The 25,140-nt window shown below is 38.0% G+C and overlaps 1 protein-coding gene across 4 annotated transcripts in view; it reads left to right on the plus strand.

Moving 5' to 3' along the window:
* Positions 1-25,140, plus strand: part of GUCA1C (guanylate cyclase activator 1C) — a 130,283-nt gene that overhangs the window by 76,572 nt on the left and 28,571 nt on the right. Inside the window, exon 1 of one of the 4 annotated variants that reach the window (XM_080557632.1) lies at positions 19,718-20,017. The exons of the other annotated variants lie outside the window; for them this stretch is intronic. Coding sequence (XP_080413758.1) covers positions 19,814-20,017 — 204 coding nt within the window. The 5' untranslated portion in view covers positions 19,718-19,813. Of the gene's footprint in view, positions 1-19,717; positions 20,018-25,140 lie in introns of those variants that run through there. 4 annotated transcript variants of the gene reach the window in all.

Consider the following 25,140-nt stretch of genomic DNA (forward strand, 5'->3'; position numbering starts at 1 on the left):
CTTGTGGATCAGCTGTCTCAAACTGCTGGCGTTTTCTTGAAAACATCATGTTGGTGATGCAGTGAAAGTCAACCTATAACCTGCTAGATAAGTTCAATTAATACTTCCTTACAATTAACTTACAATAATAATAAACTCTCTAAATAGCAGGTTTATCTTTACTTCTCTCTCTCTCTCTCCCTCCCTCTTTGGAACAAAATGAAATAAAAAATAATAATAAATAAAAGATAGAAACCCTCATATAGTATATAGGAGGTGAAGACATCTATAATGTATTATCTTTCAGAAATGGAAATCTGATAGCCAGATGTTAATTTGCAAAATTATAAAGAAATACAGGAAAAGTAATTTCCTGAAAATGTCGTGAATTGAACACCCCAGAATCAAGAGGGTAAAGTACAAGCGGAAGATAAATAAGAAAAGGCTTAGAAGATTAGCAGATTATTTAATATGAATTTGTTGCACTGTTTCACTGTAGTGCAGAAAGGTCCTTTTAGAATACAGAGTATAATAACAACAAAATCTTAATGCTCTTTGTAATGAAGAAAAGAAATCTTTACCAATTTATGACACCTTTGATGGAGAAAGAGAAGGACTTCCAAATTAAGGAGCATTTTCTATAATTGCAGCGTGGATGTATTACAGGCTTGCATTAAGAATTAGCAGTCAATTTAAGAGCAGAATATTTCTGAATTTACTGAAAGTAAAATAATTTACTTCCATTAAACTAATTGTCAGTAAAGTTTTGAGTGCTTATAGCTCACAACTGTTTCTCATAAAGGATAGGAAGCCTAACAGTGAGCAATTCCCTGAAGTATGTGTCATTTATTATTGGACCTCAGAACTCATCCATTTTGGGCTCATATCACAGGAAGCTTTTTCATTAGTAGTCTTCATGATTAAGGTGACCTGTAGCTGAGTTGCTTTTGCGCACATTGTGTTCCATGCTTCTCCTGTAAATGAATACCTGGCTGTATGGAAATAATGTCATTTTTAGGAGGCAGAATGTGTGATAGAATTGGAATATAAATTAGTATCATCTGGCTTCAGTTTGTGGATCTTGCCAAGTCATGTTACAAATAAAATTGCCTGACCACTGTCTTTTCCTTGTAACAGAGGGTCTGTATTTCTGTTCAGCAAAAGATGAGTCCATACCCAGTACTTCATGCTGTTAAACCAGTTATATCTTGAGGTCACGGTCTAGCGTTGCAGTGAAATATTTACTTTACTGACTAAGAATTCACCGCGATACAAGTTCTCCCTCCCTTGTAAACTTTGATCATAATCTGTCTTTAAGTATTGCTTAGATACTGTCCTGCTTGTCCTGTAAATGATGAATGGCTACAAACTCCCTCCAAATGATAATGATTTTTTTTTCCTCAAGTTACCATGATACTCTTTTTAAAACATTAACTTTTCAAAATTACTGCACAATTCTTTGTGGATATGTCACTCACTATGATACTTATCCCTTCTAATTCTCTCTATGTTTGTTTTAGCCTTTACACCACTGTCTCAATTTAAGGCATACTTTTAAAATATACATATTTCTTAGACTTATAACTTGCCCAAACAGGGACTGGCTGATCACAGCTGACAATCTAGTCTCTGATTGTTAATGAAAAATTAGGTCAGCTGATCACTCCTACCTCATGTACCTTTAATTGCTTTTTAATTAAGTTGTTCTGTGCTAGAAAATGAACCTAAGATTTAATTGTCTTGTGTTCCTTTAGCAGCAACTGTTGCCCTAAAGCTGGTAATTTGCAAGCTGCTTTTGTTCATCTTAACCCTACCTTCTTTGCTTAACTGTCTGCCTCTGCACAGTCTTTCCCTCATTTTTATGTTTCAAGACATGCAAACTCTGGCATTTTGACAGAATACATGAAGGTAGTAATTTTCATCACTACTGTACTCAATCTCTTTTTTCTTTTTTCGTGAAAACTAGACTGGTTCATCTCAAGTTGCTGGATATCTGGCAATTTTACATAAACTGAAGATCAGCCATTTAATCTGTCAGATGGAATAATGTCGGATAGATTTGATGGATGGTTCATAGAACACACATTATTCCTGTTTCAGGGATAGTTGAAATGTCTGATAACTATGCCTTATACTATGCTCATTTTATGTGTTCAGATAGTTCATTATTTTTCACACTTATCATGCCTGAATGGTGACGATAATAGCTCCAGTACTGCTCTCTATTTGTAGGAACGTGATGCTAAGAACTGGAGTAAATTACATCTGTCTCGATCATTCTTTTTTTTCCTTGGAAAGCATGATGTTGCTTCCTTTCCTCATCTCTTCAATCATCTGTTGGGCCTTGTTGTCATTAGCTATGTCAACACACTTCAGGGAAATGCAATAGCTAAGTCTCATCTAAACAGACTTGAGAACTTACTGTGGCCATGAGTCAAACCAAAGCCCTTAATGCTGTTCCTCCTGCTGTCCTAATCTGTCCCAAATGCCCAGGACACCAACATCAATCCGGACTTCAGGAGTTCTCTGTTTTCTTTTCTTATATGCTTTTGTTGGCTGTTTATTTTGGTGCTTCCGTTAGCGTAGAAGCTTGTCCGTCTCTTTTTGTGTGCTAATCATTTTTAACTTTCCATGACTTCTATACTGGGCATCTAGACCCAGGATTAAATTTATATGGCTAGTCTGATTTGATCGTAAGTGATAAACATCTTGCTTTTATTGCCAAGTTACAGTACTCTACATGGACCTGTCATAAAACGTCTTTCCAGGTTATCTGCACTGATAAGTGACAGTGCATGTGAATGGAAGTTAATCAAACCAAATCAGTCACTGTGGTGGGTTGACCCCAGCCAGCAACTGAGTATCCACCAGCCATTTGCTCACCCCCCTACCTTCACCCTCCATGAGATGGGGAAGAGATTCGGAAGGGCAAATGTGAGAAATACTTGTGGGTCAAGATAAAGATAGTTTCATAATCTGTTTCATAATAATGATGAGCTAGTGTCTGGAACTCTGTTGGATTCAAGTGGGAAACAACTAGCAAGGAAGTATTTATAGACCAGCTCTGCCCTCTTGAACCCATTAACATAAGTGGAGTTATTTCTGATGAAAATAACAGCAAAGACAAAGCACGTTCCAAAATGCCTTTGATGAACCAACAGCATCTAACTCTTCTTAGCTGTATCCATGTTGTTATGAGAAGCTAAGTAGTTTAACACCTAAAAAACTTAACTTAGTTGTGACATTTTAGAGACTTTAGATTCAGGTGCTTTTTAGATTCAAGAGTAAGATAAGACTAAAGACTTTGGCATGAGGAAAGTTAAAAGTAGGCTTTAGAGATCACAGGGAGAAAAATTGCTATTCTGAGCTTTACTCTGCATTCATGAGATTTCATTGCCTTTCAGTGAGGTTTTTGACAAAACTATTTACATAGCAGGACCAAAACCTTATTCTGCTAGTATTTCATGTGGAACAGCAACTAACCAATCTGAATGCCACCTGCCTATTACAGCTTTCTTACCTGAAAGAAAAGTCATGCTGAAGAGTCTTTTGTTCTGCTTGCACTCTATAGAGAACAAAATGACACTGCTGTGTAAGCTCTTTCAAGGAAATAATTGCTAATTTATTTTTTTAAATAATAAGCACCCGTACTTTTACTAAAGGAAATCATGCTTAAAAGTTCTTTAGGGATACCACTTACAAATAATTCAGCTGATGTTTTTGGCCAAGTCCGTAGATTCATTTGAGAGCAGCAAAAATGTTGTGATGCAGACACGTGTATTTGTTTGATGGGGATGATGCTGTGGATGAAACAGGAAGCAGCTTGCTGCTTCTAAGCCAGACAGGTGAGAAGAGTAACTGTGTGTTTGGCATAGCTGCAGCTAATGATACAAAACATAATGCATTGCATAGTGTAGACTGTGCTGTATAAAAGTGAAATTGAAATTGAGGCTAATGATCCCCTCAGGTTTCGGTGATGAGATCTTCCCTGGAGAACGATGTCGTGTATTTATGCTTTATTTTTGGTGGCTGCATAACCACTAAATCTATTTAATTGATCTTATATAATAATCTGATTACAAAAAATGTTCCAGTTCTAAAAATATTTCAGACCAAAGGCTTATTTCTATCACAAGGTACAACGGTAAATGGGGAGTATCTTCAATACGACATTTAATTTACAATATATGAAAATAGAGTATTAATATTATCTGAGGATGGCATGACCAGGAGTATCTTTCTGAGACATAATTTCCCACCTCCTCATCCCAGAGTCAGCTGTGTCGTATAACTCTGTTCATAACTTGATCAAGGTCCATGTTTTAGTGCAGCAGATAATCAGCAGCCTCTCCTTTTACTGAAAGCAGTAGAAACTCTTCTGCTTGCTAACAACATTTTCCTGGATTTAAGTGTGTGATTGAGTCTAATTTATGAAATTTTGTATTACATAACTATTGAATATTCTTTTAGGTATTGAAATCATAATTCAACTTGATTGTGAAAAACTACTAATAACTAATATTACATGCAATCTTTTTTCTGTAAATAAATGCCACTCGATATAAATGATATCTATGGCATTCTTGTTTACATTTCTCTTCATTTCCTGGTACTATATTCATAAATATATGGTTGATAAAATAAACCTGACATTCTTGTTGAAAAACATAATTTCAATTTTCAGAAAGAAGACTTTAAAAACAGTGATTAAACATCTGTTACTTAAACTGCCATGAAACAAATTTGTTTTTGTTTTTTATTATTATTTTTCAAGACAGTGCTGCAAACAGTTCACACAGTATAATAAAGGCAAGGACTTATCCAAGATTTCAGATCCCTTAATCATGCTAACTTAGTTTCAGTCATACATTTTTAGCGTGTAGTTAGACTGATATAATTACTACTTTACGCAGCTGTAGGAATATATGAAGCTCTGTCGTTGCTTAACTCCAGTGTGCCAAACACAACACATAGTCTTGCAAGGCGTGGAGCCACATCTGCTCTCATAAATTTGCTGTAATAAGACTCCTGAGGCTGGGGTCGTAGGATGCCTAACACTAGTTTTGTCAGGATGGTCACATGCAATGTAGCATTCAGGCAACTGTTTTGGCTTTGTTGGATGAATGAGTTTAAATATCTGTAGATAGTTGCCACACAGAGGTAAGATAAACAGAAAAGGTACATCAGTAATACTAATGTGGGTATCAAACTAATGTTGTATCAGAATGCGGCAGTATCTGGACAAACACATTTCCTGCAGTAGTTCAATCATTTATCTTAATATGGTACCTTGGACTGCTGCTGAGTGCAGTATTAATTTCTGAGCACTACAGTTCTGTGTTGAAATTGTGTGAATTGTTGATTTTGTTGCTTTTCTCATGTGCTTCTCTTAAAACTCAGTGAAAGGAAGCCCATTGAATAAAGGTTTGTTTTAGCAGATTTATCAAAATAATTTAATTTTTGCGGAGAGGGGGTATGAGTCAAAAATACTGGCTTGTCAGTACCGAAAGACTAGATATTTAGACATAAAATATCCAACAATTTTAGAAATCCAAAATACACCACACTAGCTATTTCTTAAATTATTTAGTCTGTTTCCAGTCTTCCTTGCTTCTTTGCAACAGTACCTATTCACCTGTTATTTGTTTGATTTTGATCTTGTAAAGCTAATTAAGTTCTATGGTTTCATTCTACCAAGCAATTCTTATTTGTTCTTTAGTAAAATTTACAACTCTAATTCACTTTTTCCGTCTACTATAAAATTACCTGTCTCCTGTTTGATGCAAGAATAGGTTGAACAATGTCTTCTGTTCAGTCCTGTCTGATATTATTGAACTCCAACTGAAAAAAACAGCTGATTTAATCAATATTTTCCTGTCTTACACTGTGTGTTTCACTCTCTAACATGCAAAGCCAGCCTCTCAGAGAGACTGTGGTCTTCCAAGCAACCTACACTTTTGTTCCCAAACAAAAAGGTTTTGGGTAGCCAAGGTGCTTTCCCTCCAGTTCTTTCAACGTCTTCCAGCCCTCTTTGAGGACATGCAACACCTCTCCCTGTAAGGCATTAGTAGTGCCGTAATTTGGCAAGGCCAAGTTTGTATGCCTTGTCAGCCCTTCACTTTCACTTTGCTCTTACAACTCTAAATGCACGTTTTTTGCTCTCTGGCTGAAGTTTGGGACAGCCATCCCTTACTCCCTGCCGTCAGGACTAATTGGACTTTTGGATCATGCTGCAGGGCTGAGAAAAACTGGAGTTGCCCAGTCCAGAGCCCTTGGGGCCTTTACCCTCAACCTGATGGAGATTTCACCTGCTTCCAGGACAGCCTTGCAGAAATAGACTGTGTAGTCTCCCTGATTTCAAGTTTTATTTAACGCTTACTGTGGCAGCTTTAAGATGTTAACTGTAAGAAGGCAGTAGAAAGGATATTTCCAAGTTCCTTTAAGTTTATTCTGTGCTCTGCTTATCTGTAGCGCTTATTTAAACATGGGTTACTCATTAGATGGGATGCAGTGACAGCATTCATGGGATCTGGCCTGAGCATGTAGAGGAGGATGCTAGAAATACCAACCTCTCATTTAAGGTAAGCTTTTCTGTACCTGAAGCAATCTTGCTGTGTTCATCTTGCACATTTGTGGATTTGAACCCTGAATTCATTGAGGTGTGCCTTAATTTCAGTCTCTGATTCAGAGTTTATGCTGAAATGTAAACAAAGATTGAGCACTGTGCAAAATATCCAGAACAAAATGAGTATCTGATCAAATTTTTCCCTGTCTAGGACATGCCCGACAGTTTTACTCTTGAGCAGAAATTCTTAGATGCATGTAGTTAACCTAGAGAGTGCACTTGTAAGACTGTGCTTGGGCAAGAGTTACAGTTTTGAGGACTTGGCTCTTCTGTGTTGTTTGTGTTGGGGAATTGCTATTCAGCTGCACAGGCAGTCATTTTAAATAAAGAGAACTGAGAGATTCCTTCCTTCACAAGTTCAGTTCCCATTTTACAACATTATATAACTCTAATCCTGGTTTCAGGACTTCAGCAGGATGAAAGTGGCAGGTATTTGGCTCTTTTCTTGTCACATCACTGAAGCGTAATGCTGGATTTAGCAGGGTGAAGTGAGGATTTTCATCTCTTACTACCGCTTATGTCTCTCTCTGAAGCCATTCATAGCCATACTCCCTGCGGGTATTCAGGACTGTTTTTTCAGGCGATGAAAAACTGTTCCTTCTTCCGGACAGTGAATTGAATAAAGAGCAAAGCTGCAAGTAGTTTGTCCTTGGATGAAGGAGGAAATCTTCAGTTTAGTGCTAAACATGGTAGTCAGGAAATTGCATAAATTGTATACTTAAAGTTTTTGGCAGATGCTATTTCTACTGCATTTGAGGCAGGAATGGGGATTTGAAAGCAAAACCGAAACTTCACATTTAGAATTGAAATTAGATGCATTGTGGCAATAGTGTTATGTCAACTCCCTTTGCAAGTGTCTCTTCACTTTTTACTTCATTTTAAATTTGGCTCATGATACACTGTGTTTCACGTGGGGACTTTTAGATATTTTTCGGACCATTTATCTCCTGAAGCAAACGGGGAAAAAAAAAAAGAAAGAAAAAAAAAAAAAGAGTAATGTACTAAGCAAATAACAGAATTAGATAGAATTAGATGCATGTTCTGTGCTCCAGTTACTTTGATCATTAAAACTGAGAAGCTCTAGGTCAGGCATAAAGAGAACCTGGCCCCATAGTAGGCTTCTGCTCTTCCAAAGCCTTTTACATTGAATAATTACCAGATAAAGCACAGGAACTAAAAGTAGATAGACAAAACTTAATCAGGCTTCTTATTTAAGGACTATCAACTTTTGAAGTGGAGAAGTGGAGACATGAAGAAGCTATTTGTTAGCAGAATTATGACATTTCTGTTTGACTGAATAGAGATGCTGTGGCCAGCTACATCATTAAGCCTGTCAATGTAATTTCTCTAAGTCAATTTATGAGAGGAGAATAATAATTCCTAAATTAAAAGAAATCTTGAAATCACTCAAAAACCTCTTAATAACTTTCATAGAAGAAAAACTATGAATGTGTGCTCTTACTATTTGATTCTGCAGATGCAGTTTGCAAAATTGTGTGAACATGCTGCAAATGAATAGCCAGACTTTAATTCATGCATTAACCAGTTTCTTCAAATATGTGTTATAATAACGGTATAGCAGCCTCAACATTATCATGGGTCTAAATCTGGGCAATTGTCCAATAAAATTGCCAGAGGTACCACCAGTGGTTTCCTAAGGTGGCTTTTATGCCAACAGGGAAAAATGAATTAAACACAGACTTTAAACACTGATTTATTTATTTATTTATTTATTTATTTTGTGGGAAAGCATGGCTATCTTAATACCAGAAGTACAGGTATCCGAAATACCATCTGTGTCAGTCTTTATAGTCAGAATTTTTGCAGATAAAATTAAGCTTGTAAGAAGTTTGCTTCCTGTACTCTGTGAGTTAAGTTGCACAATAACAGAATGTGCAAGCACACGAGCTTGCAGTATGGTTGCCAGGTGTTCTAAACCTCTGTCTGTGATCAGGGACACACTTCATTTATTGAATAGTATCCACGAATTGATTATCATTCATCCCAACAGCATTCAATAATTCAATAATTCAGGCAGTGTTATTAGGGAACACAGACTAGGCAATATGAGTATTCTGCCTGAAAGAAGATCCTCTTCCCTTCTCCGTTGCTTCCCTCTTCATCCCCTTACTCTGTTGCTCCCCTCACCCTGCTTACCAAACCAAAAGCCACCATGCATACAGCTAGTGATATGAGTAAATATCTGTATGTTGCTCACTGGATGCTGTTTCTTCTACACCTCTTCCAAGGACAGAGTGAACAGACTGGGAGGGAACTTCTTCCCTGAGATGTCAAGTGACAAAATCAGGTGTCAGATCTGCAAGTACTCTTTCTGACCCAAGCATGGTTTCTCTGCAGCTCTGCTTCAGCTTCATATCTGAAATACAAGGAAGTATTTTTGTAAAACATGGCCTTTTTCCACCAGTGATGTGAATCTAAGATAAAAAAAGATTTCTGTCCTTCTGTTGGGAGTCTGCAGAAGACAAGCTGATGGCATTGGATAGCACAGACACAAAGTGAAGACGCATTGAATAGCACAAATAGTTGGCCTCCAGTCCAGTTCCTTAATTTTAAACACAGAAAATTATACATGATGGCTGCCAGATGGTTTAGTGTCATCTTCTACAGCTGGTTGAAAAACAGAATTAATTTTCATAAAATTGAGAAGTTTTCTGCCACTTAACATTGTACTAAATTGGAAACTGCTCACTAAGTAAATTTTCTGATAGCTCTTGTAGTGGAATGGTGTGCACTGAAATCTTGTAAGCACAGTTTGTGTGTAGGATTTCAACCTTCCTCCATAAGTCCTTTTCTTATTGAGCTACAAGAAGTTAAAACTTTGCAATTTTTAAGGGCATAGTTTTACTTGTTGCATTCAGTTTGCTTCACTCTACTGTACCAAGGGAGAGCTTCACTAAAGGTAATGGTCCTTAACAAAAATGTCCCAGCTGAGTGACCAGCATATGACTTCCCTGGCCTTGTTGCTTTAGGAATCTTCATCACTGTTGTTGTTGTAATTGTCATTGAATTTTTTTAGAGTTCTGCTGTAATTTTTTTGCGAGACGAAAGCTATCACAAGAACCACTTACCTGCATGTTGATAGGGGATCCCCCATCTATGCTTAAACTATCTGAACTTATAGCTGTCCAATTTGATTACATTCATTCAGAATTAAGGTGTCTTCCTCTAGAGAATGTCCAAGCTGGTATAATTAAAAAAACGATGCTTCATTATTCTTACTAGGTGGAACATACTGCTTATACTGCTTTCTTAAATACTCCTGACACACAGATACAGGCAGAGATCCAGTTTCATTGAAAACCAGGGTAACGTCTCACCTGACTTACAGTTACATGAAGGCTTCATAGAATTGCCATCAAGGCGTGCATTGATGCAATTTTTCCAAATGAGTTTTGTGAGGGAAGTGATGGTCCTCTCCTGTTTTTCGGTTAGGGCAGTGTCTGCTTGTGTCCCCATCCTTAGCTGCACCGAAATTTTAGTTGAACTACTTTACTAAGCTCGCGTGCCCAGGAAGAGGCAGGGGGCTGTGGGGCTGCTGTGTGAGGAGATGCCAGGGCTGCCCTGTGTGAGAAGCAGCCTCATGAACACCAAGGTTAAAGAAGAAGAAGGGGGGTAGTTGCCCAAGGTGCTGGAGCAGGAGTTGCAGTGCAGCTTCTGGAGGAGAGCATGGTGGAACAGGTATTTCCCTGCAGCTCCTGGAGAGTACCTTAGTGGTGCAGATTACCACACCATGGCAAAGGAGAGGATGATGGTGGAGCAGTTGGACATGACCTAAAGGAACTGTGGCCCATGGAGAGCCCGTGCTAGAGCAGGAGAAAGTGTGAGGTTGAAGGGGCAGCAGAGAGAAGCTGTTATGCACTCACTGCAACCTCCCATTCCCCATCCCTCCTGTGCTGCTTTGTGAGGCAGGAGGTAGAGGAGAGGGGAATGAAGGAGTGAAGAATGGAGAAATGAGGCTGGGAAAGTGGGGGGAAGGGGGAGGAAAGACATTTTCCTTTAGTTTTGTCTTTGTTTCTCACCATAATATTCTAATTTAATTGGCAATAAATTATACTAACTTACTCCAAGTGAAATCTGTTTTGCTCATGGCAATAGTTGGTAAGTGATCTCCCTGTCTTCATCTAGACCCATGAGCTATTTCATCACATTTTCTCCCCCGGTCCTGTTGAGGACAGGCAGTGAGAGCATCTGGATGGCCATCTGACCACCAGCCAAGGTCAACCCACCACCAGTAAATATATGCTATGGGCGTAACTCTTGGTAGGTACAAGTTTGGTAGGTATGTACTCACCTTGATTATTTTTTTACCAGTCCACACTACCTGTGCTTTCTGCTTAGTTGCAACATTTTGATGTGAACAAATTATTACCCCCCTCCTTCAAAAACTTCACAGATCTGTGATGAACTCAAAAGACACCACTGCGGGACCATTCAGGGAAGCTGCAGCTCAGTCTGCCTCTGTTAATAAGCTGCTTTTCTCTGGCTTCTAAATATTGCTAATTCTATTTAGAAAGGGAATGGCTTCCAGGCAGCTTTAAGGTGAAAGTTAAAGATCAGCTCTCTTCATGCAACTTTTAAATTACTTCCCCATCAAGGACCCAAGAGAGAGTTTTTTTTTTTTTTTTTGTGGGCTCTTTTTACGTTTTGTCCTATGCCGTCTTGCAGCATCAGTAAAGTTTACTACATGTGCATGTCTACTGAGGGCTTAGGTACTGGAAGGTGACAGCAGATGGTTGTCAGAAGTACACATTCACATTTTCTGAGGTTTGTTGCAGCAAGAGCCTGCCTTCAATTTTACATACATTTCCAGGAACAGTACACAGAATTAAACCATCTGTTATGGATCTTCTGATGAGCTTCATTTTAGATTACAGGATTTGAAAATTGTATTAGTATCTGAGGGCAGGTCTATCAGTTGTCCTGGCATTTTTTTCTCCAGTACTACAGAATTATTAAATACTCCAATATCACTGTTAAGGCATAGAATGATAACTCAGCTATGAAAATGTCATTATTCTCCAGCTGATGGTAAAGAATTAGTTCACACTTCTAGGCTTCCATATCCTCCTGAATTAATTGATGTTTGATAATACTTTCTCCTCTTTTTTTTTTTTCTTTCTTTCCTTTCCCTATTTGCTTTTCTTCAGCTGTTGGCTCTTTTACAAATTTCTCTTGATTCCTTTTATACACACACATAGTGCTTAAATACTTCTTCTGAACGTAAATACTAATTCTTTTTCCTTATTTCCTTATCTATAAGAATAACCAGAGGTACCTCCTGAACAATTAAAGAAGTCAGAATTGTTCTACAACAAGGTAAAAAATACTATATACAATTAATTTGTATTCCATGATGATGTGCTATTATATAGCTGTAATTATTCTTTGTGGATCTTACTTTCCAAGGAATAGAGCTGTCTTTGATTTATATTCTCGAATTTAATAACATAAGTACATTTAATACTCCAGAGAGCCACCTTAAATTATGCAGGGTAGACAGAAAGGTTATGCATAATACAGAAAACCTGAGCTCAGCTTTAACTTTCAGTTAGTGCTGTAAAATATTGTTGCAGTCAAGCCTATCAAAAGCATTAATACAAGAAAGAATTTAGTTCACCCAGGGTTGTTGGTTTTGGGGGGCAAATATTTGTGTGTGTGTGCATATGTGTATGAATACGTTAATTTTTTGAAGACAGACTGGAAATTTTTGTCTCAAAATTATTAGTGTGTGCAGTTTGCAAAACTTGGCTAGCTATCTTTACGCAATCTTCAGCTTTACAAGAACTGTTTCAGGAGGTGGATCTTCTGTCTTAAACAAATTATATCAGCATGGTGACTTTTAAGAACTGTGGGAGAAGCAAGGTTATTCCATTAAAGATTAGTTTTCCAGGTTCATGCAAACAGCACTTTGTCAAAAATAGCTTGTGTTTCACTGTGATTTGCATTTCAAGGATAAGGCCGGATTTAGTAAGTAAATGAACTTGGAGGACTTAGAATACTTTTCTTCTTTTGTATCTGCTATGGAAAAGATTTGGTAAAATCTTCGTGCTCAGTGTTGTATGTTGAACAGGTGATTTGTAAGGTAGGAGAAATTTTTTCTGTTATCTCATCTTCCTGGTAGTTTCTATCACTTCAGTGGATATCGGTATCCTCTAAGAAAATGGAAGTTTAGAACAGATTAGAGAATTTCTGAAAATGCAAGCTTGTGAAATTGGAAGATCCATTGAAGTTTCTCTTTCCAACTAAGTAAAATGGCTGATAGGAACCTACTTGAATGCACAAACTAAATATGTGACCTCCACTTAAAGTAGACAGCACTTTTCGTGAATCTTCAAACAGCTTTGGAACCCAAACCATTTTCCCCCTTTCTTTCTTTTCAAATGGTTATTGCAAGTCTGAATCCAGTTTTTCAGAGCTTAGAGTTCCAGCAGTTTACTCTTAACAGTGAATGCTGATATGCTGACCTATTACATGATGATGAAAATAGCTTAAATTTAAAAAAATAAAATAAAATAAATTGTAATACATCAGCAATTTTGTCTGGAAACTCTGCTCTTTACTTTCTAAACTCTACCAGATTTCCCATGTCTTTATTTTAATTGCATACTGTGATTAAGCTCTTACATTCCCTTTTTAAAAGCACTGAAGTTATGCCTTCCTGTTCATAGCATGTAACTTCTTAGTGAAGACAGATTCTCCGAGATGTATTTGTCTCAGCTTTTCAGACTGAAACACAGAGTTCTCTTTATCAATTCTAAGTTAAATAAAAAATAACACAAATAAATGTTGTGCTTACTGATATTTTTTCATCTTAAAATTTGTTATGAATTGCAGCAGTCAGGAACTGTCTTTGGAATTGTGGCTGTGTGAGACAACTTTGCAGAACAGTTAGTGCTGCATAGCACAGTGGTGATGAAATTCCTCTTGAGGAATATTAAGTATAAAAGGTCAAAAGATTTTTCTCACATCTTTCCTTTAAATTGAATTCCATGCTGTTTTTATTTTTCTGTATTGCCTTTCAGGATGTAATGCCAAATCTGATAATAACATAAAATCATATCAATTTCTTCCTTGTTTTCTTTGTCCAATCCTTATTAATAGATCTTTCAATTATTTGGGGTCCTTCTGACAAAAAAAAAGGCGGGGGGGAGATGAGAAAACAGAACCTCCCAGCCTTTTCAGTCTGAACTCAGCCATGCAAAAAGCTGGAATTTGGGTGGTAAAAATTCAGGGAAAACTTTTTGGATAGGTTATACAGTAAGCTCCTGTAATCACCTGAGTTCGTTCTGCTGTTGTCCATACTTGAACTATGGATATGCCTTACATGCATTGTTTGCATGTCATTTGTTCTGGGTTTCCATGATGGGTTATTAGCTAGTAATTATCCATGTTTAAATGTATGTTTATATTACTTCTCAATAGAAATGTAATAGAATAGAATAGAATAGAATAGTTCTGTTGGAAGGGACCAATGAAGACCATTGAGTCCAACTGCCTGACCTCTTCCGGGCTAACCAAAAGTTAAAGTATATTAATTGAGGGTGTTGTCCAAATGTCTTTTGAACACTGGCAGGCATGGGGCATCAACCACCTCCCTAGGAAGCCTGTTTCTGTGTTTGACCACCCTCACAGTAAAGAAATATTTCCTAATGTCCACTCTGAACCTCCCCTGGTGTAGCTTTGTGCCCTTCCCAAGGATCTTGTCATCCGTGACCAGGAAGCAGAGGCCAGCGCATCTCTCTGTGCTTCCCTTCCTCAAGAAGTTACAGAGAGCAGCGGGGTCACCTCTCAGCCTCCTTCTTTCCAGGCTGGACAACCCGTGATTCCTCAGCGTCTCCTCACACAACATGCCCTCTAGCCCTCTTACCAGCTCTGTTGCCCTCCTCTGTATGCTTTCAAGTATCATAACATCCTTTTTATATTGCTGAGACCAGAACTGTACCATGATATTCAAAACGAGGCCACACCAATGTTAAATATATGAGAAGAATCACTTCTTTTGATTGGCTGGCAATGCTATGTTTAATGCATCCCAAAATGAGGATTACCCTCTTGGCTGCCAGGGCATGCTGATGGCTCATGTTGAGCCTGCTGTCAACCAGTACCGCAGGTCCCTTTCTGCACAGCTGCTCTCCAGTAACTCATCTGTCCCTCTGTACCTGTCTGGCATTACTCTGTCCATACAGCACCTGGCATGTACCCTTGTTAAATTTCATGCCATTGGTGATTGATTTACCAATGCTCCAATGTATCTAGATCCCTCCACAAGGCCTCTCATCCTTTGAGACAGCCAACAGCACCTCCCCGTTTAGTATCATCAGCAAACTTGCTAAGGATGCATTCAATTCCTGCATCCAGGAAGGAGTACAGGCTTGCCGTTAGCCAGGATATAAAACAAAATAGCCTCTCTAGGTTTGAAAGACTATTTCATTCAGTTAAAAAAAAAATAAAGTGAAAATAATTTTGTCCCTCACTTGCCACATCTACAAAGCAGAGTATGCTAAGAAACCACAGCAACACTGTGAATTGCAAACACAGCTAAGGAAAACTTATTAGCCTAAGGGGGAAAATGGCAGAATTACTGAAGTGCATTCAGAGAATAAATGATATTCAATTTCAAATATTTCTAGTTATTGAACACAAAAAGAAAAATGTGGTGTGTCTTGGGCTTCCTAAATTGGCTCTGTGTCTGTGTACAACCATAGATGGACATAGATTATTTGCAGTTTGGGAGATGTGCCTTGGTGCGCTGGAGCTGAATGTGCTCCAGTTTCCTACTGAGTCTGTCTGTGACAAGGCACTTGGGGGGAATGTGGTGCTTTGCGTGCTGTGAATCCCCGTGCCAGTTCACAGAGAACTATTCTTGACCTTTAGATAATCCCAGACTCTACACCAGCAGGGACTGACAAATGAAATGCAATTACTACTGTCAAATCAAGTTATGATTTATTTATTAAATGTAAGATTTCTTTTCAAGGCTGGTGGTGCTGAGTATGTTATGTTTGTTCTTCAGTTTTAGTTTTTACAGTCACTTTATAAACATCAACTGTAAAATTCACCAAAAGGAATTAATGAAACAATGATATTTAGTATGCTTCTGAAGGAGGGATAACTTTTATTATTTTTCCCGTCTTTTTCTTCTCACATAGGATGGTCGGAAGGGAACAGGTTTGGTTGTCTTTTTTTTTTTTTTTAACAACAACAACAAAAAAAAGATAATGTTGTATCTGTGTTGCATAAGAGTTCCAGACAGACAATGATGTCACCTCAATTATTTATATAAAGGGCTTTGGTAGAATTAGAATATTACTTAAGTGACCTTACCAACATTTTAGAAACAATTTACAAAATTAATTTCAAGAGACATCTGTTAAAGTTTACAAGAACCATTGGTAATTAACTAATTTAGAAAAAAAAAATCAACATAAGAAGAAGAATTAAAGGTTAATTGCAGTCTAGCCGTCTCCTTAGTGTGTACTGTCACAACTCTTCTGATTTTCTTCTCTTACTACCTATATCAGTGGCACCCAATTTTGTCTTTGTATACATCATGGCTTTGATAGCAGGCAGATTCCTACATGTGTTTAGCTTTGGCCTCTTAGAGAACAGGTATAGGACGTAACAATAATAAATCACTAATCCACAGGTTTATTACTGTGTATTCAGAGTTGCATATCTTCAGATAGGAGCACGCTGAAAAGCTTATAGGAAAATTTAAATATAAAGTATCCTAATAAGGAAGTGTTAAGCCTGCATGAAAAGGTGATGGGAAGATGCAAATGAAAACTCTAAGGAAAAAAAATCTGACACCAATAATTTTATGATATATATGTAAATTACAAATAAACTGGGTTTGCCTGTATTGTAGCCAGACATCCATCTAGGATAGGACCTTCTTCACAAACAGCTTTGTTTTTTTCCAAAATGATTGGTCTTCATTCCTTCAGTCTGACCGCCAGCTGAATAGAGATAAGGCAATTAAACATTCTTTGGATCATGTCTGGACTGTAAAAATAGCCCTACTCATTAGTCAGCTCAAAAGTACTTCTGGTCTCCTGTTCTGTCTCTGGCAATAGCCAGGGGCATATACCTGGGGAACAGATGCCCCTCAGCCACCTTCCCCGCTTCTAGCAGCCCGTGGCTGCTCAGTCAGATAACAAAGTCAATAAATGGGTTTCATGGACTTTTCCTAGACATAATTGTCTAATTGCCTTTTGAACCCATATTTGTTTACTATTGTGGGGCAATTAGTTCCACGGTGTAATTATGCAAACATTTTGATTTTTTTAAGACTTCCAAGTGATCCTTTCTCAAATTATTTTGCAAAAATATTTCAAATCATTCTGGAAAGGCTGCCTTAAATTCAAAGGAGAGTAAGATTTTTTTCAGTTCAGAGGCCTGCAATTTTTATGGCCACAAGTAAGATTGTTGCATGTCACTGTAGCAAAGGGATCAAATAAAAAATTCTAAATGGTGCCATTTTCCTACATCCTTCAAGTGCAAGCTATGAATTGCAGAGACTGATGGTGCTAATATATAACACTTTGAGGCTTAGTCAGAATTTTGCTATGGACAAAATGCTGGGGTTAGAGTTTACTCCCTTGATGCTTTTCCATAGGAGTTCTTGACGTCTCTGTCATGATATCATGGGATTTGCTGTCTGTGATTTTAGGTTTCCAGTGCTTCATTATATTTCCCCCCATATTTCAAAGCATCATGCATAGAAAACTTGACATTAACTAGACAGTTTATCAGAGCCTTGAGGGCCTTTATTTTATAACCTGTATTTGTAATCTTGAGTAACTTCCATTACATCATGAAGGTCTAAGTGCAGGTGTCATCTGGTAGAGTGTGCAGAGGCTCCAAGTGACCTGTTTTGTTTGGTTCTGTTGTTTTCCATGTACATGGTTTCTTTCATGTTCAGATACAGTAGTGCCTGTTTGAGACAGGCACTACTCAGGCAATAGGTTTCTGTGCACAACTGTTGATGATGAGGTCTTTGGAATGAGGAGTTCTTTGGAATTAAAATCCATTTTTCAACCTGATACATAAACTCAGCTTCTTGTTTCCAGGCCACATACTTTTTTATGACATCATTTTTTTTCATCCTCTCTTGTATGGCCATACATTCTCAAAGTCCTGTCAGTCTGTCTGCTCTGTGTTTGTTTTCCTCTTCTGGCTGCTTTTCTCCCATTATTACATTGCCATTACATCGCCTGCAGATATACAATCCAAATTCTTCACTACCTTGTTATTCTCCCTCATTCTGCTTCTTGACTTTGCTTGTAGCGTCATACATATGAAGAAATACAATCCCTGACTAACCTTGGCGTGTAGATAGAATGAGCCTGAGACAATTGTGCTTTAACTAGAGAAGCCTGTTTTCCTCAGAGTGAAAGTGAGGATAGTATTAAATTGCTAAAAAGAGTTGCCAACATAACCCTTAGGTTCTGTACTTCATCGCTATAATCCACCAGTAAAGCTACCCTAACAGGAACGTGGCCTACAAGAACTCCTTTGAAAACATCTCCTATTTGCATTTGATTCTTCTTCCATGTTTCCTTGTTCTTCTGGACTATTTTGCCATTCTAATTTTACATGATTAGTGTGTCCCAAATCTTTATTCACCTGAAAAATTAAACAGTGCTCAAAACACGCAAACAGCATGGTCCAGGGTCATTCATACCTCCCTCCCTGTGCACATCCAACTAATGTGCCATAGAGATGAAATTTGTAAAGCATCTGTCTCTCATGGCTGTTGTGTTGACTATTCACAACTAAACCAGCCTGACTCTTCGCCCAAAAGAAAATTCAGGTTATGCAGCTACACACTGCTCCATGGGAGGACTGCATTCTGCTGCAATTATTCATTTTCCCTATACAAAAGAAGTGGCCTTTCACTCACTGTGCTGCGGGTCACTCTTTTCCATCCCACTCATTTGATCTATCTTCTTGTACAACACACTGTTTTGTGAGACCAGGCAGTGCAGAGTTTAAATAAAGTAGTCTCAGCTAACTATATTTATTAGTATTCAATTTTATTGCAAGCTTTTACCTGGATCTGTTCTTACAGTTGTTCCCTGGTGCAACCACACAAAAATTCATGCTGACCTAAGGGAAGGTAAAGCATGAGACTGCATGAGCAGTGGCAGTGGGGGAACATTTTTTAGGAGAGCAGCGGCTTATGCAAGACTCAGACACTTGTAGAACTGCTTTCTAAAGACAAGGTCATGGTTTCTGTGCTTAGTGTATAGTTGTTTTCATTTTTTCAGGTTATCCAAGTCAAATAATCTTATGGTTTTGGCCTATAAGGTAAAACCTTGTACTTGGACCAAGGTATACAGAGAAGTATTAAAAATGAAAAGTCATTTGCTATAAGGCAGCTGTCCAAAAAGTATCCAAAATATTATCTAACTATTAAAATAAGGATAGAAAAATAAGATGTTCAGAGAAGCTTTACTTGAGGGTGGTGTTTGAAAACCACTCACCAAAGCATTATTTATATGCTTTCTACCATTTAAAGCTCTTTCAGCTCTTACAGATGCATCTTGATGTCTCACAGTAGGACTTAGACAACTTCTTGTTTCTTCTTATATATTCAGTAGCTTATCTTTTCTTTTGTGACCTATTCCCTGGAAAAAAAAAAAGTGAGAAGGGAAAGTGACTGCAACTCATCCAACCTTCAGGTTACCAATCTGCTGTAGTTTCTATCAAGACTCCACAAGTTACTGTGAAGAGTGTGTGCTTTGTCCTTATAAATATAACCACTGCAAGTGACAGGACGTCTGGGCTGAAGGTCTGGTTAAAACCTTGTGAATTATTAAAACAGGTTTAGAAACTACTCTCAAAATCCCTGAGTGTTGCTTACTCAATATTCATCCAGTTTACATAGCCTTAGCACCACAGATGCCAACACAAGATGAGAATCAGCACAATGTGTCCTCGTGCCCTGCTGAGGCTCTGCAAACTGACTGTGCACAAAGACCGTGATCAGCTGATAAAACCGTGGTGTCCTGAAACTGGGCACTGGTAATCTTGCTAGGGTGCTATATTTACTTAGTCTATATTGGTAGCGATCTATAAGAGGTTTAAAGTAGCTCTCAGAGGCAGAGCTGGTGTTTGAATGATTGTTGCCGGGAAGCAAGAATGAACGTTTGGATGAATAAATACTGAAAAAGGTTACCTGGTATGTTTGACACTATGGGTGCTGCTGGATCAGCCGATGACATTAACGCCATGGAAATTCACCATTGGTACACAAAATTTATGAAGGAGTGCCCATCTGGACAACTTTGTCTGCATGAATTTAAACAAGTCCTGGATCTGCATGGACTTACTCCCGAAGCTAACAGCTATGTTGAACAAGTATTTCACACATTTGACATGAATAAGGTAAGAATTTATTTTTAACTTTGTGACTTTCTTATGGCTCTACCATTTGATATGTTCAGCAACATGTCTCAGGGTGCTGGTAATGTTGGCTATTCAGAGGTAATGGAAGTGAATCAGAGGTGATTCAATAGAAAACTACTGGCAAATAAATGGGAATGGCAGGCAAACAATTTTGAATGCTCTGTTCCCAGCACGTTTTGCTGTTTTGGAAATTGCCTGCGTTCCAATATTTGTTGAATAACTTCTCATCTTTGAAACGTATTTTTATTATTATTCTCCACGTGTGTTTGTAATTGGAAGTTTATTTGCATAACTCCACTTGAAAAATATTTTTAAAAGCACTAAATTTTTGTCTGGGTCCATTGTTGTTAGTGCTTTAAGAATATAAAACACAGCTACAATAGGATTTCTTCTGTCACCAAATAAAAGGTTTCTGGATTCATTCTGAGCACCTGGTATGACTTAGGCTGGTATCAGTCAATCCCCCTTTTCCAAAGACTCATCTTTCTGATTTTAATCCCTCATCCCAATTTTACTTCTTAACATCCTAGGTTAACACAAAAGCCTCCAGCAGCTGTTGGTTGCCTTGCTGTCATTTGTTCTTCCAACTCAGGGTTCATAGGGGTTCCTTCCAGCCATGAGACCCATCCAGAAGATTGTGCCTTGTTATTTTCTCCTTGAGCCAAAGGAGAAAATAAAAATTTATATTAAATACTACAGAAATGGAGAGTCATTTATAATTCCTACAGAAATGTTTGTCCTTGACTGAAATAAGGTTCAGGCTGATTTGTCAATAGTAGAAACAACAATCAAAGTCAGCTTCCAGCTGAAAAAGCAAATGGGCCCATCACGGAGTGAAAACTTATTAATACTTAAATAAGTAAAAACATTAGTATATCAGAAAATTGAGCCCTCAACTTGCTTAAGTCACTTTTCAGAAAACTGGAATGTGAAATGAACACTTCCTAAAAATCAGATTTCTGTCAAGGTGATGGCATCCCAATGCAAGACCAACCGCAGGCATCAGGAAACTGGGTACTTGCTGCGGAATAACTGAGGATGGGGACAGGGAATAGGAAAGTATCATTTTGAATAGTTTTGCACCGACAGAAATACCCAGGAGAACTTGTCACTACTGTTGCTAGTGGTTTCTATCTTTGAAAATACCTATTCCACTCAGTAAATAGTGTAACCAGTACAGGCAGCAAGTGCAGAATAAGTTATATCACAAACTTTCAAGGTGCAGTTGCTCTTTACCACCCCTTTCAGCTTTTTCTACTATCTGTAACCCCTGTAATACTAAATATAATTAAAACTGTAACAGTTTTATTCACTTGTTTATAATACTCATAGTACTGAGAATGGGGTTATTGATGTTGATATTTGCTTTTTATATACTCGGGGCATTACAGTCCAACAGATTACAGTTGTGGAAAATAGTTTTCCATGTCTAGGTTATTTCCATAAGAAAAAAAAATGTTGTCAAAGTAGCTAGCCTCTCTGCGTGAGGACAAGCCATGTGTGTACCTGGCACCTCTCTAAATAGGGAAAGAGCTCAAAACTAAAAAGGGGGAGAGCTTTATAAAAAGGGGGATGTCTTTTAATTGATCAGCTGTGTTTTTTGTTTTTGTTTTTTACCAGTTACTGATGACAGCGCCTCCCTTCTAGTACAAATAGCTTAGTACCCAGGGAGTAGCTTGCTCGGGTTTTCTGATGAATATTAAGACATAGGCCTTAAACTTGCCAGGTTATACACCCATCAGAGTTTTATTGTTACATGGTCCCATCTAGCAATCTCCAATCCTGTTCTCTGCTCAACCCATAACGTTTTAATCGATTGGCATATTTCAATAAAATTTCATGGAGTAGGAATTTTAGCTAATTAGTTCCTAAAGTTGTCATAAAAATTGGCAGCTGGGTAGCAGGGACACACCCAGGATGATCGCCCCACTCATGCAGAACTCAGCTTTTATTCATTGTTCAAGGCAGCAGCTGGTTGGCACAATAATCAGGCACTTGTTTTCTTTTGCCTGGTGAGGATACAGGGTGGAGCCGGGGTACCAGGGTGAGGAGATTTAGCAGACAATAGACAGAGTCTGTACAAATGAAGGCTTTTGTTTTGCTCTTCCCAGAAGAGCTTGTTTAATTAATGTTCCATGTTAGACAGAAAAAGATGTTTCAATATTTTATCCATTTGGAAGTCTTCCCCCCATTTTGATGAAATTAAACAACGATTTGGCCTTTAGGGCTTCATAAAATCCACTATAAAACTGCTTATGCTAGGCTTAAAACTTCATTATTTAATAATGAGCTCCAGCTAAAGATCTGATCTTCATTTCCAGTTCTGCAAGATGTTTTAACAATCTGCCATTAGCTACTGTAATCTGAGGCATAGATTTCATTGTATATTTTCTTAATTGAGCTGTTGCGGCAGAAGGCTCAGGAAAAGTTATTTAGAAGGCAGGATTGGCAGGGTACATTAAGAATAGTCACATACCTGAGATTGTACAGTCTGTATCCTTTTGCAGCAGGGAATATTAAGAACGTGAAATCTCCTCCCAGATAAAAGACTGTCAAGTTTTTCTCCTTGTCCAATCTGTTTGTATAATTTAGTGGTTGGAAAGGCTTAAAGAAATGCATTAACTGAACTGCAATGTTTTACAGCAGTATAGTAACAGGATTCAGATACTACACATAGCATCTAGATGAGCTTGGTTATGTTTTTCTCTTGTAACACATACGGGATTTTTATGGCTTGTCATGGGCTTTCTTAGAAACTATCTTCATACTGCTCTTGATCATTCTGACCATATCAACTCTTCCCTAACAAGAGTGTGACTTCTGAGTAGTGCAATCAGAACAGATTTGTGTTCTGGATTCTGGTCTTAATGCAGAAATCCAGCTCAAGACTCCTTTCCATGCTAAGCTCAGCCAAAGGATCTTATTACGAGATGACTCAGCTCTTTGCACGTTACATGAACCAAGCCTCTCTGCCCTCCCTCATACTTCAGTGGAATAACAGCCTACCTGATTCAGTCAGCAAAAACTATTTGAGTGCTTCTTAATAGAATAAGGAGATATCCTCTTTTATCTGTTTGTGAAAAAAACTACATATAAATCAACGTTCTGACAGGTCATAATGTTTAGAGATGCTAAAAGTTATTATTCAGACTGTCTTGCCCACTGCAAATTGAAAACTACAGGGATGGTTTTCTTTTTTTCTAAAGTCTACATGTTATTTTTCTACTGCTAGAGGATCAGATTTTGTCTCCTGCCATAATGGTAAAAATCTCTTGCCAGATCTTTGACATTACAGAATGAGGAAGAATTTGGGATCTAATATCTTGCAGTATGTCTGCCATTTAGGAATTGAGATTCCAAGCAAATAACAGACTTGGTGTGCTGCAGGCTTCTTTCTGAACCTGAAATTGCTGGATGTGGCTTTATCAGCTTCCAATTTCTATGATACATGCTTTAAATATTCTGATTTCTATCACTGTATTATCTGAGAACCCATCACTGAGATTGTGTGAACAGAACCTGTGTTAAATGGATTATGCAAATGAAGCAATATGATTACATTTCAGTTACTCTTACTGTTTAAGAATTATATAGCTAAGGACACATTCCTAGTTCTTTTTACATCAAGATTATATGAGAGGTATTTACCTCCTACTTCAGGTTAGATAGGATGTAACTCAAATTCAAAGTACGTGTTTTAATTGGAGGGTCCTGGAGAGTGCTTTCAAACCCTTTGAAAAGGGTCCTAAATTTCACTAGCTCTGATTTATGTACTTTCCTCTGGTTCTGGTGTGTGAAATTCACCTCTTTTTTTTTTATTATTTCTTTTTTGTATTTAAATAACCTGGTGTCTCCTGTGTGAGATTATCAGAATATTTGTTTTCAATGCCAATGTTTTCCTACTGTATGGTCTGTTTATATATTATCCTCCTTCAGCTGGATGAACATGCACTCACTAACACACATTAGTGTCACCATATACGTCATTAGTATTTTGCAGGATTTTTGATTCTCTCTGTTTTCCAAAGGGTTGAAAGTAAAGCCCTCCAAACAAAGCACAGCATTTGCAACACCATTTTACTGTTTGGGAAGCATTCAAAGTCATCATAGCCAGCACATTTTTAGTGCAAAGCATTATGATTTTAGGAAGAGTACCAGGGCTGCAAACCTGACACAGGCTTGTACACAGCATAAACAAAAATGTCATGTTTCATCTTCAAGACAGCCCCTGCAGTGGCAGGATGAACCCTGGGAACATGTTGAGGTGTTGAGGTAGCTCTGGCCAGGGAGATGTATGTGCTTATTGACAAACCTGCCTGTGTTCAAACAGATCGCAGAGGATGATCCCGTGGAGTTTCTATTTTTGCCTAATAGGGATTACCTAATCTGCAGGGATCTTCGAGGGCTTTATAGTAGTTTTACAGCTCATGGATTGTGGCTCAGCTCTAGCTGGAGGCAAGCCAGGGAACACAGCACTGTGCAAAGGTAAACAGTGTGCTGTGGATGGAGAGCAAGGGCGGACAGCGTTATGGGTGCTGGGGAATCAGCAGATGATTTTGCAGCAATACAAAACAGTCAGTGGTACAAGAGATTTATGAATCATTGCCCTTCTGGACAACTTACTCTCCATGAGTTTAAGACAATACTCGGTCTATGTGATATGAACCCTCAGGCAAACATGTACGTTGAGCAGGTGTTTCAGATTTTTGACATGAATCAGGTAAGAAACTTTCTTGGACTATTTTCATCATGAAATGTGTATGTTAGCTCGCACAATGGAAAACTTTAGCTTAGTGATATCAGATAAGAAGGGGTAGGTAAACAGAAGTTGTTTTGGTGTTTTTTGTTTCACTTTTTCTCATCAGCCCTGCTTAAATTCAGAAAATTGGATTTGTTTCCAATTTCTTTCCAATGTCTTTTTAGGGGGTTTAAGAGAAGAGCTCTTCAAAAATCTACCAGAAATGTTTGATTCCTTGCAGGTAGGACTGGCCAAGAGTCTTAAAATCCTCATGTTCCTCCCTTTCGCTGGCGAAATGTTGTGTGAATATTTCTGTCTTCATTCTCCTTTTTAAAAATGTTTTTCCCCACTGTTTCTAAAGCAA

Source organism: Anser brachyrhynchus, assembly GCF_964034855.1.
Source record: "Anser brachyrhynchus genome assembly, chromosome: 1".
Taxonomy (NCBI): domain Eukaryota; kingdom Metazoa; phylum Chordata; class Aves; order Anseriformes; family Anatidae; genus Anser; species Anser brachyrhynchus.